Source organism: Dermacentor andersoni, chromosome 1, assembly GCF_023375885.2.
Source record: "Dermacentor andersoni chromosome 1, qqDerAnde1_hic_scaffold, whole genome shotgun sequence".
Taxonomy (NCBI): domain Eukaryota; kingdom Metazoa; phylum Arthropoda; class Arachnida; order Ixodida; family Ixodidae; genus Dermacentor; species Dermacentor andersoni.
This window is the reverse complement of record NC_092814.1, coordinates 164783653-164803701: the sequence shown is the minus strand read 5'-3', so window position 1 is coordinate 164803701 and position 20049 is coordinate 164783653. Positions and strand designations below refer to the sequence as shown.

Genomic DNA, 20049 nt, shown 5'->3' with positions numbered 1-20049 from the left:
GAAAATGGCAGAAAAGAACACGAACAATGCGTGAGAGCCACTAAAAATAACTTAAACAGTCCAGCTTTTAGGTTATATATGTGCCCAGAAAAAAAAAATAAATAGTACGATACTGGTGCACAGGTGATCTAACGAAAATGTAATGTACAGGTTTTAACAAAAGAATACCAAGGCAAAAAAAAAAGATGCATTCACAGAAAAGCCATTTAGGCATAACACTGGCGCACAACAAAGGACATGGAAAGTTGCAAAAACAAGCTCTTGTTGATCGACAAAGATAAGGTAAACCGAAAATGGACAGAAGATTAGCGAACAAGTACAATGAAAAAAAAAAACCGTACAGCTAGCGGCACAAACGTAAGGGAAAGTGAATAAAGAAAGGGGAAACGATTCATGTAAAATACATGTAAATGCAACGCACCAAGAACATTAAATGTACAAGAAAAAAAAAGAAGCCGCTGAAACATTAGACACATCGCCAGGCGAGCTGGCTGAAAATGCACTTAATCACACGCGAAAGAGACGTATACAAAAAATGAACTAACACGCGACAATACGAAGCTGTGAACCGAACGATGAAAGTGATTGATGAAAAATCAGAATCAGTGATATAGGTATTATACAGATTTTGACTTCTATACACAGACGAATGTTTGCTGTGACAAGCAGGAACAAAGTATGGTCGGTGCTCCCTTGTGACTTTCTGCGGAATCCGAAGCGCGACATAATTAAGTAGCTCAGCGCAGTTCAGGTTTCGGTATATACGTACAAAAACAGAAAATCTGCACGAATACGTCGGCAGCTGAGGGACGGTATAGCGAGGGTAAAGTGCAAGCGCTGCTAGACTAACGAATGCCAGCGCAAGGACGATGGCGGTAAATTGCTAAGAACTTTTTCTATATTCTTTCAAGTCTATGATTGTGGGATTTAGAAGTTCCATTCCACACCACGGACGCGTATTCGAGTTTGGGAAGGCACATCGCCTGATATAGCACTAGAAAAGGAGTGGAAGATCTGAATTCGCGCGAGAGGCGGCAAACAGAGCCTACAGAGAGCGGAGACCACGCATAGCAATGTGCTCAGTATGAGATTAAAAGTTTAAGCAGGCATTAAAGAGTACACCGAGTTCATTAACCTCAGCAACCCTCACTACTAAGCGGAAAAGAGTCCACAGAATAAGAAAAATAATACTTTAGGTTTTACGAGCAAAGGTCATAATTTTGGTCTTAGGGCCAAACGATGAAATCTTCCTTAGCTCAGTAAGGAAGCCTTCATTGCGGTGAGGCCACCCTATGTCACTCTGAAAGCTCCTTACTGAGGGGCCCTGGGTGAAGGCTTCCTTGGTGCTTCCTCAGCGTAAGGTAGCTCCGAAGCTACCTTCATGCGTCATTACGCCACTCCTGGCCTTGAACGAGCGCTTCACCTCACTACTTAGCCACGTGACGTTTGCTTGCGCATGCGCGCTGTCGCCCACCTGCGGAGAAGCGCGAGCACGGTACGTCTTGTCAGGCATGTTCGTTTCAGTCACACGTGCGGCATGAAAGCGTTGCTAGGCGTTGCACGACGCCGGCGTGCCAGCGTTGCTGGAGCACATCAAGTTTTGCACAGTAATGCGGTACTTTTTCTTACGTTTAGTAAACAAAACTAGAAGAAAGCGTCCACGCATCTCTATATTAGCTCTTCAATTTAAATATTGTGCGACGATACAGCATTTCTTTATTTAATAATGGTGTTCGCGTAAAGCTTTTAAGAGATCACCTAGAACCCAGGCGTGCGGCAACCGTTCGTTACGTGAGGACGGCCAAAGGGAGCTTTCAGAGTACGCTTGCTTCCTCCATCGGTGTAAGGAGGCCTCACCTAAGGTGAGGAAGCGCTCGAAGGAAAGGAACATTTAATTTTTTGGGCCTTAGAATTGTTGAGGCTAAGATAATAATAATAATAATAATAATGATAATAATAATAATAATAATAATAATAATAATAATAATAATAATAATAATAATAATAATCATAATAATAATAATAATAATAATAAAACACAGTTTTCTCACCTGACGCGCTAACTTTTCAAGTCCGAATAATAATCCTACGCTTCCGTCACTTCTGATGTAGTCGTACCGACGTCCTCGTTCTATAGGAAATTAATGGAAATAATCCATGTATGTATTTACTAGCTTCTATAGCAGTGCGAATTCCAGGGAATACTATCGGGAAAGATGCACCCTCTCATGTTCCTGCCTCTTTCAGCAGACACTCGCCGCTCCACCGAATGCAGAATCTTTGCCACTATCCATTTCTCTATCTTGATGTCTTTCAAAACGTGTTTTCTTCTTTCTCTTCCGAGCTTCGCACTTTCGCTTGAGCGTTCTTTCTTGCTGAACTGCCGCTCTTGTCTTCCCACACTTTCTCTCTCCTTCCGTACACGTATACTCTCAATTGTGCTTTACCGCTGCATTGCTGTTAATCCTGCAGTTCCTTTTTTCATTCTATTTTTTATCATAACTTTTAGTCCTAGTTGCTTAACATTTTTACCTTTTATTTTTGACTTTCAGTACACTAGCGCCCAGGCCCCAGTGTTGTTCCTGGGCACATTAAGTAAATTATTGATTGATTATTATTATTCTAGCTATACTCCTCACCTGTGTTGTCACTCTTTTGTTGCATACTCTGTCTCTTCATTGTGTGTTATTGCTGTATTGTTTCTCATTACGTAGCTGTATACCCAGTTCTTTCTTGTTTGTTACTCTAATTGTTTTATCACATGGCTTTTTGCTGCAGTCGTTTCACATTTCTACTCCCTGTTTGTTTGTCTTTCGTTTTTCTGTGCACACGCACGCAAACCTCAGCGTCATTCCTGGGCACGTACAATAATGATTCATTGATTGATTGATCTTGTCTTGTTTCCTGCACCCCGAAAGGAAAATACAAGATGTTACAACGGTGGTGAACAAAATGGATAGCCTAGCAGTAATCATCTTTGCGTCCAGGACTACAAGTTTAACCGCATATAATAATAATAATAATAATAATAATAATAATAATAATAATAATAATAATAATAATAATAATAATAATAATAATAATAATAATAATAATAATAATAATAATAATACGGTTAGACACTCATCTGCGAGCGATATGTATAAACTAAATGCAACAATACACTCTGTACACTAATTACAGTACAACGTAAAGCACTAACTGGACTGAGGAAGTCGCGTGCGATAAACAATATACAGGGTATCGCACCTAACCTTAGCCAGAGTTTAAAAATATGCGAATGCCACGTAGCTGAACAGAACCAAGGTAACGTTGTTCACCATTGCTTGGAGATACTGCAATTATTTTTTGCATTCTGCTTAGTTAGATATAATCTCATAATTAATCAACTTCCCAAATATTATAATTAGCTGAAAAGCGTCAATGACAAAATTGCAGAGCGACATAAAAAACTCCCGATACAGCTTTCTGTTGTTCAATACGTTCTACATAAAAGTGTTTTTCCGAGCGTGAAAGGTGCCCGGATGGATGTTATGAGCGTCCCCTTTGGAACGCGGCGGTGGGTAACAATAAAAAAAAGAACACTATGAACTACCACACCCAAATTTTCTGATCCCCTAGTGCGAACTGTGCTTTTGTACGGCTCCGTCTTTTGTCGATTCCCTACTTTTATTACACCAATCCTCCAATCGCCTCTTACTAATGCCTATTGCGGACATGTTTACCACTGCTCCCGCTGAACCGAAGGGCTTCAAGGAGGCCAGTGGTGCCTAAATCGACCGCTGGGTAGACGTCTTCACATTCTAATAAAACATGTGCTCCATCGTTTCCCTAGCTTTACCGCAGCAAGCACATGCTTCTTCTTCCTTCTTATATCTCGCTTTATAGGTGCGTGTTCTAAGGCATCCCGATCTCGCTTCGAAAAGTAATGAGCTTCCCTTTGAGATATCATAAATTGTTTCTTTCCTGATTTCGCTTTTTCCTCTCAAGTAGTTACTCATGTCGGGTTTCTTTTCCATTGCCGCCACCCATGAGATTATTTCAGTCTCTCTGACTTTCCGCTTGACCGTTGCTGTGTTGCCCACCCTACAGGCTGCATACGTGTTGGTAAGCTTCCTAGTTCTTTTCCTCCACTGTGAATCAATGCTTTTCCTGTACAGATACCTGAACACCCTCCCAGCCCATTCACTTTCTTCCATATTCCTCAGCCGTTCTTCATACTCAATTTTACTGCGAGCTTCCCTCACTTCAAAACTAGTCCAACAAATGCACGCAAAGCGCCTCGAGCGGCCAGTCGCGCGGCAATTTTGCGTACATTCGCGGGCTTCTTTCACGCTTGAAAAAACACTTTTATCTGGCACGTATTGAGCAATAGAAAGCTGTATTGGGAGCTTTTCATGCTCTACAATTTCCTCATTTACACTTTTCATCCAATTCTAATATTTGAGAAGTTGATTAATTAATCAAGACATATTACCTCATTAGGCGGAATGAAAAAAAAATAATCTGAGTATCTCCAAGCGGCGGCAAACAACATTACTTTGGTTCTGTCCAGCTGCGTGGCATTCGCATGTTTTTAATTCTGGCTAAACATAGCTGGGACACCCAGTGTAGAGAGAACAGTATCCAAAGGGAAAAAAGCAGAGCTATTACAGACACATTATTGTTGCAGGTAAAAAAAAAAAAGGAGGCGTAATGAATTTGTCACTCTTTATTATGCAGATGCTCATTATCGGGCACTGGCTGTGCACTTAAGTTAAAAGTGACGAGCTGAGCACATTGTAGATGATTCGACAATACAACTTCAGTCACCGACACCACACAGCATTGGGGACACGTTAAAGATTCCCTGGCGGCCCCAATTGATCCAGAGTCCTCCACTACGGCATGCCTCTTAATCAAATAGCGGTTTTGGCATGTAAAACCCCAGATCGAAGACTCATCCCATCCCACTATGTGCTGGCTGTCAGATTCCACAAGGCGCGCATGGACGCGGAAAGCCAGCATGGCTAAAGCAACTGTTGGCACAAGCGGGGTGTCCGAACAACGGTTTCTCGAAAAGCGCCAGTCGTCGAATGGCCAGTTTCCGACGGCAAAGCTCACTTCGGTTTCACCGTGCAGAAAACGAGAACACGCGGACATATCGGACAATACATGCAGGCGCGTTCGGACAACGTCTAGGCGTTTCGCGATGGCTTATCTGCTCATCGCCATGAACCGCAGTCAAAGGCAAAAATTTACGCCAATCAACATCATTCCCTGCGCAGTCTATCCACAAATAAAAAAAAATCTGCTTCATGCCACTTGAAAACACACGCACTAACAAGCATAAAATAAGGAAGGACAAGCAGAAAGTGCAGGCACAAATGCACACTGAATGTTTCGAGCTTATCCTCAATTTGTGTGCGACTGTTGTTTGTACTGCGATGTCCTAAAGGGACACTAAATTAGAATATTGGTTGGGATATTGATTGGTAAATGACACATTTCGAATATCCAGAAGCTCAGGCTTACCATGACAAGAAGCTTCGCAAATCAAGAAAGGCGCAAAATGCGAAAGACGCGCGGCGACGCCACCTTCAAGTTCCCGCACCAACTACCACTGACGTCATTTGACAGCGTCTGCTCGAGTCTAGTTAATTGTTCACTGTTTCTAGGTTTCATGCGAGAGGATCTGGGCGCTTACGGTTGTGCCGGCAAAATACGACTCTAAAAGGCGTCCAGTAGTTGTAGAAAAACAGAGGAGGTGGTAATTAAAGACCACGCCGGATCTCATCAGCAATGCTTTATTGTCGCACATCCACGATAAATAAACGTCGAATCACAGCGTCAAGTGTCAGAATTCAAAGTATTTACATTTGTACACGAATAATGAAAAAATTTATAAATACTTGAGTTCGTTCTGCCACACAATTAACAAAAATGCGAGAACAGTGACGCGCGACGCGCAGACAGGTGCAACACAGAATACTTAAGCACAGATAGTTCGCTGAAAGAAAATAAACCATTGCAAAGAAGCACACGCTAGAGCTAAAAGAAAGGGCGCGTGTGCGCTGGGCAAGAAAATGCTAACACTGAGGTCCACAAATCGAGTACTTATTCGCTAAAATTGCAATAATTAAACGCCATGGACCTTTGTTTGCTTTTCTGCATGATCACGGGCGATTTTACATTCCATCCGACATTTTTAAGACCTCGCCGAGGTTCCTCAATACCTCATGAAAGGCAAGGTCCTTTAACACATACAAAGCACACAGTGCTTCGAGACGGCGGACAAACAGTGAACAAGTGCACACACTGAGACAGGGGACACATTGAGACAGAGGACACACAGAGACAAGGTTCACACAGAGACAGGGTACACACGGAGACAGGGTACACACGGAGACAGGGTACAACCGGAGACAGCACACATGGAGACAGGACACATGGAGACAGGACACACGGAGACAGAGGACGCGCAGAGACAGAGATAACACAGGGACAGGGTACGCACGGAGACAGGACAGACACACAGCAGAGACAGGGGACACACAGAGAACGCGGGCTACGAGAAATTTTCATCCTTTCGTCTGCGAAAACATGATGCACACAAAAAGCAGTCAGGATTGTTACGGGGCCCTCCAACAACCACTGAATTTTCAGCAGCTATCTTCACAGCGACAAATAGCAAACTATGAACAAGCATTAAAACCACAATGACAATAAATATGTACATGATCATGAGCAGGGCCGGCTTCCGCCGACACTGCAGCATGAGCGAATGATCCTTGTGAAACTGATCAAGCAATATTTCGCAAAAAAAAAAAAAATACAAGACAACGTTGCACACCCAAACGAAAGCATCAACGCCGCAAAATTAAACCAGTGCGAAAAAATAAATTGGTCTCAGTCAACACACATTTACAATGCAAATGAACGTGCTACGTCCAAACGAAAAAAAAAAAGAAAACATTGTGCTAAAGCGTCTGAACTACAGTTAGTGTTACAAGATCAACAAATGCTACAAAAAGAAGGCTTCTTCACGTACTCCAGCTATGAACCTATAGAACATAAACCAGGTTCTAGGCATGTCGAATAGGGCTCAGTTCATCAAGTTAGGCGGTTATTTAAAAAATAAAGTAAACAAAACTAGTTAATATCTACAATGGCAGAACCTTTAGTGAAGTATAACTGCCTGTTTTGCATTGTTTAAACAGACACTAGGGTGTTTTAGAAATAGGAACCCAGCATTAGGAATCGCTATCACCCACACGCACAAAAAAAAAAAAAAAAAACGCGAAAGGCATACGAAGCAGCTCGGATTTCGCGCAACGCAAAGCCGTTTGGGGACCATGTTCTAAATCTTCACAACTTTTTCGTTTCCTTTTTTTTTTAATTCAACAAAGCCGGTATAACGCTTATACCACGTACTCTGCCTGTGTGACAGTAATACGGTGGGCGCTTTAAGCGTTTCGAAGCCCCGCACATGGTCAAAGGAATTCTGCAAGTAAGAGGGAGAAACAATTTCGCGCTACAATGCGTCATGAGAAGCTGCGGGAAAAACAATTTACACAGCACTTTGCTTCTCCTCCACACTAGTGTGATACCTTTTAACGACAAGCAGAAACAAATATGCTGCAGGTGACCGGCACATTAGCATGTTTTGTAAATGCACTGTACAAATTTTCTTTCTCGGCGCCTACGTGGTTCGACAAGGAACCGAGTTCTTAGTTGATGGTTTCTTTTAGTCTATCTTCTGATGTAGCCTCTCGTCGACAAGTTCACACGCCTTGTTGACCACGTCGCAAAACTCTTCTGGCTTCTCGTAGTGCAGGTTGTGTCCACAATCTTCAAGCACCTATTTGCGAAGGCACAGAAAAGTACTACATATTTAGAGGATCAAGTCAGCAGAAATTTAAAAAAAATATTATCCAAAGCTATACAATTTGCATAAAGCTTGTTAATCAAGAGCCACTTCCTGTGCTAGTTTTGATAAGTAACCCATCAACGAGTACACTCACGAATGCCTCCAGGTCTCTTAGCTTACTCGCTGTCTACTTCAAGCATGACTGCAGCCTTGCATTCTGAAATGCTAATGCAACAGAAAGCTGCAGAACGACCACTCGATTGATCGAGCATAAAATAAAGACCTCTTTTAGCTTTTCTTTTTAAGTATAAACTGTCAACGGAGAGAGCAATCCTTTTAGGTAGCATGTCAAATCATAGTATGCTTGGTCTCTTTTCTTTCCTTCTTTTTCTTGAATATACCTTGAATATACACAACGATTAATACTTCGTGATAGAATATTGATAGCTTTATCAAGGCGACGTTATTTCTATCGCAGAACCCTCCCATAGACCCGTTTCTATAAGTGTGACCACGTGAACCGAAGATCTACTTCTGAATGACAGTGAAGGCGCCTAGCAAAAGCACGGTGAATTTTCATGCGGGATATGACAGCAGGCATATTACAGGAAAATCGTTCAAGCATGGTCCCTCACGTGAACTTGGACGAAGGACTGTGTTCTGGCATCGCGGATGGCGAATGCAGGCTTTCGACCCATGAAGCTGTGTGCGCCATAGATGAAGGTGAGCCCTACTTCGGGTGGGAGTGCCACGAGCCTGGTGACCATCGGGTGCTTCACCCACGGAAACCTGTGCATCAACGCCTTCACAGAAGCCTCGCCGCTGTGAAAAGAAGCCGATAAACGCCGCGTTAGAGCACGGTCCCGCACGAAATGTTGTACGAAGGGCATGGAAACAATTTAATACATACCGAAACAGAAATCAGTAGAATAAAGTACATCATGCACTCACAGACTAAACACATGTGTCATTAACAAACATTGCAGATTTGAAACACGCGCAAAGATTACCGAAACAGCAGTGCTAAAATTTTTGGTGTCTCACTTTCGAGACAATAGACACTGGAAGCATCTAGAGCAATAATCGGATAAATACAAAGTTCGTATTTAAAAGCCAGTTTCTGTCATGTGTATTAAATCGCGAGAGCTCAATTAGATCTTGACAATAGCCACGCGTAAATGTAATTAATAAAAACAGGGAAAAAGAGGGAGCTAATATAGCTAATAAAGAGCTAATAGGGAGCTATTTTGTCGATTTTTCGAAGGCATTCGACCGCGTTCCACACAGTTTACTAATCTTCAAACTCAAATCAATTGGTATTAATCCCAAGACTGTTTCATGGATCGAAGCCTACCTCTCGAATCGGTCCCAGTTTGTTTGCGTAAAAAATACTGAATCGGACTATCTTGATGTTCTTTCTGGTGTGCCACAGGGATCGGTAATGGGGCCAACTCTTTTTCTTTTATATATTAACGACTTGCATTCATGTATGGAACCAGGGGTTACAATAAGGCTTTTTGCGGACGACTGCGTCATATACACAACTGTTAAAACAGCCGATGAACAGACAAAACTTAATAAGTCTCTACGAAACATTGTTGCCTAGTGCGAGAAATGTGGCATGCAAATTAACACACAGAAAACCAGGTGCATGACTGTAACATGTAAGAAAGAGCCCTTAAATTTCACATATAAACTAAGTAATACTTCGTTGGAACGAGTAGACTCAGTCAAATATCTAGGTGTCACAATAACAAGATCGCTGAAATGGGACGTACATATCAATAATGTTTGCGCACGCGCGTTCAAACAACTCGGATTTTTACGAAGAAAGCTAGCAACAGCCCCGACCTTGGTGAAATTAACTGCTTATAAAACTCTGGTAAGGCCGATATTAGAATACGGCAGCATAGTATGGGACCCGCATCAAAAGTATTTAAACTTGGCATTAGAAAAGATCCAAAGCAGGGCGCTCCGATTCATATACACAAAGTATTCAAGGTACGACAGCGGAACTGCGCTTCGCACACAAGCAGGCATACCGACACTTGCTGGTCGGAGAAGGTTGGCCTGTTTGAAGTTCCTTTACCTTCTTTACCATGACCTGATAAACTTAACAAAATCCGACTACTTGGTGCCCCCCGGACGTCACTCCAGTCGAACTAACCATGATAAATGTATCAGACCATTCTTTTCGGGTTGCGGCACACTAAAATACCCATTCTTTCCTTCAACAATACATCTGTGGAATTCCCTGCCAAGTGACATCGTTTGCTCACAATCTGTGCATTCATTCGTGTCGACACTCGAATCGCACTTCGAGTCATTATCGGAATGATGACCGCATTGTGGTCGTCTTGGCTGAGCGTTCCTCAAAAGTTATCAATGACGTATTGCCATGCCCCAACTTCTTTCACACGCCGGTGTCCATACGTTTTTTCGTGCTTCTCTGCGCTTGGTGCTTGCGCACGTCTGATAATATACATTACACTTGATACTGTTTGTACATTACACGGCACACCCAAATGCATTTTTTCCTGTATTAACTGCTTCTTACACTTTACATGGTGTACGCACTGTATAGGTTGTTTTTGTTTCCTTGTATTTACTTATTGCTAACATGGCGCGTCGATTGTAACCATTACTTTTTTGTTTGAGTTTGCTGCAAACCCTCTGTATAACAAAGCGCCTGTACTGTTTGTATGTCCACTCCTGTATGAGCCTCTCAAGGCTTACAGTATTGATAAATAAAAAAAATAAAAAAAATATAGAGCTCCGCCCTTTCCAAGGGGTTTTAGCATGACACGCTGCACTTCAATTTCTTGCGCCAGCTCCAGACACACTGCTTTAAAGTTTCTCCATAGATAATTCCAATGTCTTGCCTTACTGACAGAGTTGCATTATGATCTGACATTTAGTTCTTTTACAGCAATTGTTTCAAACGACCCGGTGGATGGAAGGGTACCTCGTTATTGCCATTATGAGTGATGAGGTGACACTCATACACTCATCAGGGACACATTTTTCCCATAACCGTGACCAACCGTGGATGGTCCACATAACGGCAATTGTCATTAATACTGTGAAACCACGATATGATTGCGAGGCACGCTGTGGGAGTGGGGTGGGAGGGGGGGGGAGGGACTCCGGATTATGTGTGACCACTGGTGGTTCTTTAACATGCCCCGAATGCACGGAACGCGGGCGTTTTTGAATTTCGCCCCCATTGAAATGTGACCGGCGCGGCCAGGATTTGATCCCGTGACCTCGTGTTTAGCAGCGCAGCACCATAGCGGTTAAGCCACCGCGGCGGGTGTTCGACACCACCTAAATACACAGAGCCATTACCCGTGACCCCAGGTCATTCTAGCGAGATGGCGTATGTGGTAAACAGTATTCTATAATTAGACAGAAGGCCCAAAAAAAGCTGTGTAAGGTCGCAAACATCAGTGCAAAATTCCGCAAGCTTCAACATTGCGCAAAGCAAGTGCTGCGTAGGTCTTTTTCATTTCGACACAGGTACGACACTTCCAGCTACTCAATGAGGCAGTGCCAATATAGCAATCTCAGTCACACTCCCAGGCAGTGTTTTTTGACTTCCAAAAACGAATAGTTCGGGACTCAGACTGATTCCAAGCAGGGCGCGCGACCTTGGAGGGGATGATTAATTTGAAATTCCTTGCGGCTGCTTCCACTCCCCCGCACGCATACACACATAAACACAAACACAAAAGCGCACACGCACGCGCGTGGTCATGATAGACAGCGTAGTGGAAGGTTACGTGCGCCTAAATCACGATGCACTATGGCGCTTATGCATTGCGCCTCCTTCTAGATGCAGACTGGTCCAGGCCTGTGAACGAACTCGCGACCTGCTGTCCAGCAACACGCCATGTCCCTCGCCGCACGAACCAAAGTGAGATAATGATCTTAAAAACCGCCATTTTCATTTCCGAAGACGTATACGCTGTTTGAATCGCCACATTATTTGCAAGACACATCACTTTCTCTTTTTCCGCACACTTTCAGAGGAAGCTCCTCACCGCAGTGTCCCTAGCCGAGGGAACAGCAAGAGGTGAGCATCGTCGTGAAAAGGACGCCGGCGCACGGGCCTTGGGTCAGCGAAAGCGCCTTTCGCGTCACCTTGCACGCTGTTTCTCGAACGCGTATGTGCACCACAGATAACTGCACGCGAGTCCGGTTTAGTTGCCACAGCGGCTACGAGATTTCCCGACCTTGTCCGATGAGAAATGACCCGCGGCCAATAGGAAGGACCCGCGTCCACGCGGCGGTGCTAACTGTCGGCGACTCGGTGGAGCCGGGGCCGCCGCTTTATGACTCACTCGTTCTTGAGCCGGTTCGCAAGGCTTTCTGCTTCTGCCGCCGCGCTCCTCAACGTCCACCACAATTTGTGTATATCTTAGAACGCTTCGTACATAGCGCTGTCAGCATTAATTTGCGAGAGAAGCTCACGGTTATTGTTGGTTCAATGTTATACCGCGAACTTCCTGAAGAGACATACCTTTGGAGTTTCTTATATCAAACAAGCGTTCGGGATTCGGCAGTACGGACAAGCAACAATATAACGTTAACAAACTATTTCATTTGGATGCGGATCGATTGTAGGCCTTTTTTATTTTATTGCAAGTGCAAGCACACGAGAAGATGTGTTTTCAAAAGCACTCTTTCGAAAGCCACATAATCTGTACCGCATATTTATACAGCTTGTATTTATAGCGATATAACCACATATTTAATACACACTTTATCACAACAGAGTGTGAATGCAATGCAACAGAGGAAATTAGAAAAATGCGGCGTGGGAAAGTATACAGCGGAATGAATATTACACGCTCTCAAAGCAAACGGCCGATGCTGACATCTGACGTGCTAGCGCCCTTGTTGCAACATAGGCGCGTATTTCTAAACCGCTACGGAAACTCTATAGGCAGCACCTCACCGTAGCCCACCCTTCACTCTTTCCTCCACATACGGTACGTAATAATACGGGAGTTCTTGCTCAACGAAGCAACACTTACGATCTACTAAGTGACGCTAATTCGGAAGCAAGATAAATTTATATTACCGTGGAAACTATGATGAGGACGATATTTATTGGCATCCCCTTTGAAACGGGGCGGGAAACAAATCGTCACCTGGCCTGCTTGAGTTACTCAGGTATGCTATCAATGCTTTTCCTTATAGCATTGCAACCTCTTTTATTCTTCGCTACCTACCTTGCACCGCTGCCTATGCTTGTAATGGATCCGGTCGTATCAGTCCCCTCCCTACTCTTTGACAGCGAAGCTGTCTATGGCTAGAATGCAGGGATTTCTTCGTGGCGTAACGTCGACAGAAAGTTATTATCTATACCTCATACCCCCAAATGCAATAGCTCATACCCGCGTAAGGCAGAGGTTACAAGCAGTCAGCAAAGTGAAGCGAACAGTGCATACATTCTCTGGAATCACGCATACAACATACACATCAGCATACGTTTCAATAAAGAACAAGCTCAAAATAAGCATTCGAACAAAATAATTGATGCTAAGGCGCACCTACATGCAATGCGAAGAGCGTAGCGCTCCCCGTATACGTTTCCCGGTAAAGATTACACGCGGTGACAGCAGCTTGACTGTAGCATGCGAAGCACGGAGTGAGGAAATTATGGCAGGTCAAAAAAGGACCGACTGCTTCGGTTGAGGTGAACAAAATAACTGAACTTTATTTCGATAGTGATGTCCATTGCCGAGCGAGTTCAGACGAGCACAGGGTTGCCCGTTGACGAAGAGAATGAGGCTAAAGTTGGCAGTTTCTTCATACTAGCTCCCCCCGGCATGAGCTTCAGGTCACTCGTCCATGTATTCCATGGGGTACAACAGTTGAATCGGTCTTCTCAATGTGGTTCCATTAGGCATGCGCACCAGGCATTCTCTGATTCTTCCATCTCGTCCGAGAACTTCTGCCACTTGTCCAGTTCTCCAGAGTTGCCTCAGTAGATAGTGTTCATGGACTAAAACGAGAGTTCCTTTCTTCAGTGCGCTTGACGAACTTGGCACAACGAGATGTGCTGGTCGGAGACTCAACAGGTACTACTTTTGCCAGCGATGCCAAAATTAGTCGACCGTCCTTTGTCGGTAGCGCTAGCGACGAGTGAGTTGCTGAGGGGGCTGAGCCACCTCAGTAGCGGAACCACTGTCAGGAAGAGTGGTCAGTCGCTTTTCCACTAGAAAGTGCGATGGTGCTAGAAGTTCGGGTTCGTTCGCCTCCGTGTAGACGTAGGTCAAGGGTCTAGAGTTGATGACAGCTTCGATTTCAATTAGTATTGTCGTGAGCTCCTCGAAGTTGCAGTAGCTGTGTCCCAAGACCTTCTTCAATGATGTTCTCACGCACCGAAACATTCTTTCCCAGAATACTCCCCACCAAGCAACTTTCGCAGTTATAAATTTCCAGCCGATCTGGTGGCTTGTGAAGAAGTTGTGAATTTCTTCTCCTCTTATTGTTGTCCATAGGCGCCTTAGATCCTTAGAAACACGCTGGAATGTCCTGGCGTTGTCAGAAAAGATGACTCGACAAACTCCTCTTCTCGAGATAAGGTTCGGAACATCATCACGAAGTCTGAGGTGGGCATGTCGGTCACCGGTTCAAGGTGTGATGCGCAAGTCACTGCACACGTGAAAATAACGGTGTAAGACTTCCTGTTATTTCCTTGGTCTTTTGTGTTCAGTGGTCCAGCCAAGTCCCCACCCGTAACGTCAAAGGGTGGAGCTTGTGTCGCCCTCTCATGAGGCAGAGGAGCGACGGGCTCAGTAGCACCTCGGCTGATAAAACGGTTGCACAAGTCACCCTTTTCTTAAGCACCTTTTTCACCATTTGCCTTCCCCGCACGATCCAGTACAGTTCCCTCAGTTCGGTAAGAGTCTCCAGGGCGCCGGCATGCAGGAGACGGCGGTGGGTTGCGCTGATCGTTAGCTCTGTGAAGGGATATCTCGACGGTAGGATAACGAGACGCTTCACGCTGTAGGACAACTCGGCTGCATTGAGCGTTCCTCCCACTCTCAGCACTCCACCGTTGTCGCAGATGACGCTGAATCACGTATCGGGGAATCGCTTAGCATGCGTGTCGAGTGGCGAAGACACTGGAGTTCCTCTTGGAAAGTCTCGAATTGTGCTCGAAGAATCTCTGAACTTCCTCTGTCGTAATAGGGCCCTCGTATCTCTGGCTGGGGTGCCTAGCGTTGTCGAAAAATCGTAAAACACAGGCGGTCACTCGAACCAGTCTAGAGACGGAGCTATATTTTTGGAGAGGCAAGGACACATTCCTTTATAATCTCGGTAGGAACATGAAGTGTTCTTCTTTCCTCCTCTGCGATGGTCATGTCAGCGATGCCTACATGCCTTGGCCAGCAAGTAGATGGCTGCGAAAGCGAAGCAGGTCCATTCCACCAAAGTGAACTCGAGTTGAGTGCTTGAGGTGCGACTCCCGTTGTCAAAACGTCGGCGTGATTTTCTATCCCAGAACAGTGATTCCAGATGTCTGGATCCGTTCGCTGCTGAATTTCCAACACTCTGCTGGCGACAAGGGCTTTCCACTTCAGTGCGGGACCACGCACCGAATGCAGCGCAATAGATGAATCTGACCACAGCTACCATTTGGCTATTGGAAGGTTCAGTGACCCCTCCAGATATTCCCTCAGTCGAGCACCTATCACCAGGCCCATCAATTCCAGTCTTGGAAGAGAAATTCTCTTAATTAGTGCTAGTCGGGACTTTGAGAGGACCAGAGTAACCTTTGCTTCCTTGACCCCAGATATGCGCAAATATACAACTGCGCCGTAAGCTTTGGAGCTGGCATCTGTGAAGATGTGTACTTCCGTACAGCTATTGTTGAGTAAGCTACCATATCATCTTGGCACTGTTACGTCCATTAAATGGTGCATCTGGGTGTGCCACTGCGTCCAAGCTGCTATGACTTCTTCAAGCAGAGGGTGTCCACTCAATACTCAATTCCCACAGTGTTTGGAACATGAGCTTAGTTGTCACTGTGACCGGAGAAATGAGACCAAGTGGATCATATATATTGCCGATGCCTGAAGGATGAATCGTTTTGTGTTGCTGTTTCGGTCTAGGAAATCTAAGAAGGCCTCCATGGAAAATGTCAGATGATCTCTGTCCTTATCCCATAAAAGTCCGAGGACTCGTGAGAAACTTGTTGTTGGACATTCCACGCAGCCAATTAAGGGCGCATCCAGTTCCTTCGTCGTTGAACAGCTGTTGCAGCTTCTTGGAATTTGAGTTCCACTTACGCACTGTCATGATTGCTCGGTTCATGAGATCTAGTGCCCCTCGGTAGAAGTCTGTAGCCTCCTCCACTGTGTTCGCTCCTGTTATGAGGTCGTCCACGTAAAGGCTCTCGCTGGTCGTTTTTCTTATTTCTGGATAATCTCCTGTTGTGGACAGATGGTGGCGCACGGTGACTACGAGGAGGAATGGACTACTTGTCACGCCAAAAGGGACACGTGTCATTCTCCAGACCTCAATAGGTCTTGATTCAATCTGGGTCTTGATTCGTTGGAAGATGTCCATACCAGAGAAATCGGAGGGTATCGCGATCCACCGGCTGCACCGAAATTTGCAGAAATGCATATTCAATGTCTGCACTTAATCCAATGCGATGAATTCTGAAGTTCAGCAGCCCTTTAAGCAAATCTGGATTCAAGTTCTGTCCTGGTTCTAGGGCTTCGTTAAGAGATATACAACCTGCATCGTGAGAAGATGCGTGAAATACGACTCTAATCTTGGTCGAAAGGCTGACAGGTCTAAGAACTGCACGATGAGGCATGTGGTATAATCTGCTTACATCGTCGTTGGTTTCTTGCGATGGAAGTCGTTCTGCGAACCCTTGTTCTAGGTACTGACGGATAGTCTCGTCATACTTGATCAGTATCGTCTCATCTTTTATTAACTTCTTCCTGAGGTTAGTCGTGCGCTTCTTTGCAACAGCTTTGCTGTCGGCGACTTGCATGTTCAGGGGTTTCCAGGGCAGTGCTACCTCATAGCGCTTGTCCATTTTCTCTACCGATGCCGAAAATGTGCTCATGACTTCTTTGCTTTCTTCGTTCGTTTGGGACCAAGAGTCGATAATTTCAATGCTCTCAAGTTCCCAAAACGATTTAAGCTCCTTGGACAAGCTGCTTGTGCCGGCAAACACTGCGGCACGAAGCACTGCCACGGTTGAGTAGCAGGTACCTGAGCTACGGCTGGGAATCGCTCCTTGCAGAGTCCAGCCAAATTCGGTCTGTACCACAACTAGTGCGTCTTGCAGCTTCTTGACTTCTTGACTTCACCACACACCTCAGGAACATGAAGCCGATCAGAGCAGATCTCCGGTATTTCCATAGCTTCGATAGAGTGCTCTAAGTGGTCGTATTGACTTCTTAGCCAAATTCTTACTCTTCGGCACTTCTCTTTGATAATGTTTCCTGCTTCTTCAAATGGGTAGATTGTGATGTCCTCTTCACCTACGACTTCCAGTTGCAGTTCACGTGAAAGGTTTTTAGGGACAAAGCTTTGTTGGCTACCTCCGTCAAAGAGGAAACGAGTGAGCGCTCTAATTCGTCCCTTTGCCCATACTTGAGCGGTTTGGAGCAGCACAGTTGGTACCTTTTCAGATTTCTTTTCTATCCAAGAGTGCAACTCTGTGGCTTTGTTCTCGGGTGGCTTCCATGTCGGCTCACACATCTGAGTCAGATGTCTTCTGCCACATTCCTTGCATTTTATTCTTTTGTTGCGGCATTCCCTTAAGTGTGCCCTTTTATGCAGCATCGGAAGCGCCGCCCAGCTGCAGTGAGCCTTTTCTTCTTTTCATCCAATGAGATGTGCGCCTGACAATCGTGAGTCGCATGATTTTTTGCGACTCACGAATCACGATCCGTGTGCAGAATGCACACGGATCGGACTGCTTCGAAGTACCCGCAGAAAAAAAGGGAAGCTGCTGACCATTTTTGTGGTTTGCTCTTTTTTGTTTCCTTTTTTTTTTTTTTTTTTGTCTCGACGTTTTGGTTCTCTGGCTTCTCTGGTTCTCTCAGGTTGCAGTGCCTTTTCCCGGCTCTCTACTTCTGTTTTCAGAAAAGCTTGCAAACACTTGATGCTGATCCCGTCCTCTTTGCTTGCAGCGGAAAGTCCTTTATGGTATCCGACAACAAGATGTGTTGGCAGCATTCGCAGGCGCCGTAACTGCCCGTTTTGACTCCGAGCGCCGTGAAACCAGCGATATTGCGTTGCCGATGGCCATAGAGTCGACGTAGGTCGATTTGCTCCTTTTCGGTCTGTACCGGTGGCAAGTCGAGTAACTGAGTCACTTGTTCTGGAATCAGCACATCTCGTCGACCGAAGCGCTCTTTTAGAAGTTTGATGGCAGTGGTGCAATTTGCCCCAGTCACTTGAACGCCGGCAATGGCAGCTGCGGCTTTTCCCGAAAACACTGATCGCAAGTACAGAAACTTCTTGGAGAGGCCGTCGTTTCCGTGCACCGCTTGCTAGAATTGCTCCCAGAAGGATTGCCACTCCGTGGCGGCGCCGCTAAATCGTTGTAACACGAGCTTCGGCAGTTTCACTTTGGACTTTGCCCCCGCCGGAGGGCCGTCGGTCTGCACCTGCGTCGCCGCCATTTCTGCTTGTTTTGTTCGCAGGTCTTTTTCTGCTTCTTAGCGGAGTTTTGCCGTGTGTGCGACGATACAGTCGTGTTCTGTCGTGCGTAAGTACATAATTTTTCTCTGTGTCTTGGTCTTGCCCTAAAGGTTCGATCGCTGCGTCCACCTCGTTTAGGTGTATTTGGAGGGCGCTAAACCTCGCAGACAATATATTAAGAGCTCCTTCGTCTCCATGACTCTCCAAGAATAAGTCAGCTTCAGACATCACTTTAGTCACTTGAGTCCTCAGTGCACTTCCTTTCAGTTTCAGCCGTTCCATCGTGGCATCAATGTTTACAGTTCGCTTACCTCTATGGCGCTTGAATCGTGGTGTCGCTTTCCGTTGGGTGTGGCGTCCTCAGGTCCTGTTGTTGAAGGGGCACCTCGTCGACCGTTTTCTGCCCGAGGATTGTTGCTGGTTTCCCCCGAGCTCGTTCTGCTGTCGATGTCTGTTGACCTCGTTGCCGAAATGGCAAGTTCGATCGTTTCTCTCGGGTTTCAGCACCAAATATTGAGGATATTATGGCCGGTCAAAAAAGAACCGACTGCTTCGTCTGACGTGAACAAAAGAACTAAACTTTATTTCGATAGTGTTGCGCGTTGCCGAGCGAGTTCGGAGGAGCACAGGGTTGCCCGTTGACGAAGAGAATGAGGCTAAAGATGGCAGTTTCTTCAGGGAGTGACATAACTACACTTTCGTAGGTAAAAGAACCCGCCTAGCAATTGATTTTTGTTGTGAGAGTGCTACGGAAAGGCCACGTATAGTGAGTGCTCCTGAAGAGCAGCGTGCATACGAGGCGCGGCGAATTGCTCTTCTCTCTGGTCCACTCTCTGTAGGTGCACGAAGTAGCGGCGCAAGCGAAGTCTCAGGCCGTCGAAACATCTTAGGCTAATAATTAGGTAGACTTCATGTGAATGTCGTCACGTGAATAACTTCAACCTACGTCGCAATGGGTACTCGTTCTGCTTGTCGTTTACAGCTTCGCTGTCCAACCACTTTCCCAGCGTGGATCGGAGACGATATTTTCCACCAATACTCTAAACGTCTCTTGCTAATCTCTACGGCTGACCGGTCGATACTTCCGTCGATTTTAAATCCAAGTACTTCTGGAGGTTGTACGTTACGTACTGGTCCGAGTGAATGGATTATTTCGCATTTCATTAGAATGTGCCGACTGGTGCCCGCATTTTCGCTGCAGCATACACATGCTTCATATAATTGCGAATATTTGCTTCTGTTGCTTGAGGCGAAATTATCGATGAATCAAGTGGCCTCTTCACTCGTAGGCAATTCGCTGTCTGTGATTCCAGCCGATAAAGAAGGCGGTTTTGCTGTATTACCTGCTGAGGACTTTAACGCCAAGGCTCTAGAAGCCATCAGGGCCACGTTTAAGTGTCATAGGTAGGTGTCGCTGGATAAGGTAAATGCGGTGCCAAAGCGCTTGTGCAACAGACCTAATCTACAAATATTAACCAAGGCCTTTGAAAGCAGCAAGCGAAATCATCTAC

General features: G+C 45.3%; 1 protein-coding gene across 8 annotated transcripts in view; it reads right to left on the bottom strand.

Moving 5' to 3' along the window:
• Positions 1 to 5770: 5770 nt before the first annotated feature.
• Positions 5771 to 20049, bottom strand: part of LOC126547339 ((Lyso)-N-acylphosphatidylethanolamine lipase-like) — a 100754-nt gene continuing 86475 nt past the window's right edge. For all 8 annotated transcript variants that reach the window (XM_072288054.1, XM_055062707.2, XM_050195310.3 and 5 more), the window contains 2 exons: positions 8485 to 8671; positions 5771 to 7840 (listed from right to left, as the gene is read on the bottom strand). In XM_072288054.1, coding sequence (XP_072144155.1) covers positions 7727 to 7840; positions 8485 to 8671 — 301 coding nt within the window. In that variant the 3' untranslated portion in view covers positions 5771 to 7726. The remainder of the gene's footprint in view (positions 7841 to 8484; positions 8672 to 20049) is intronic.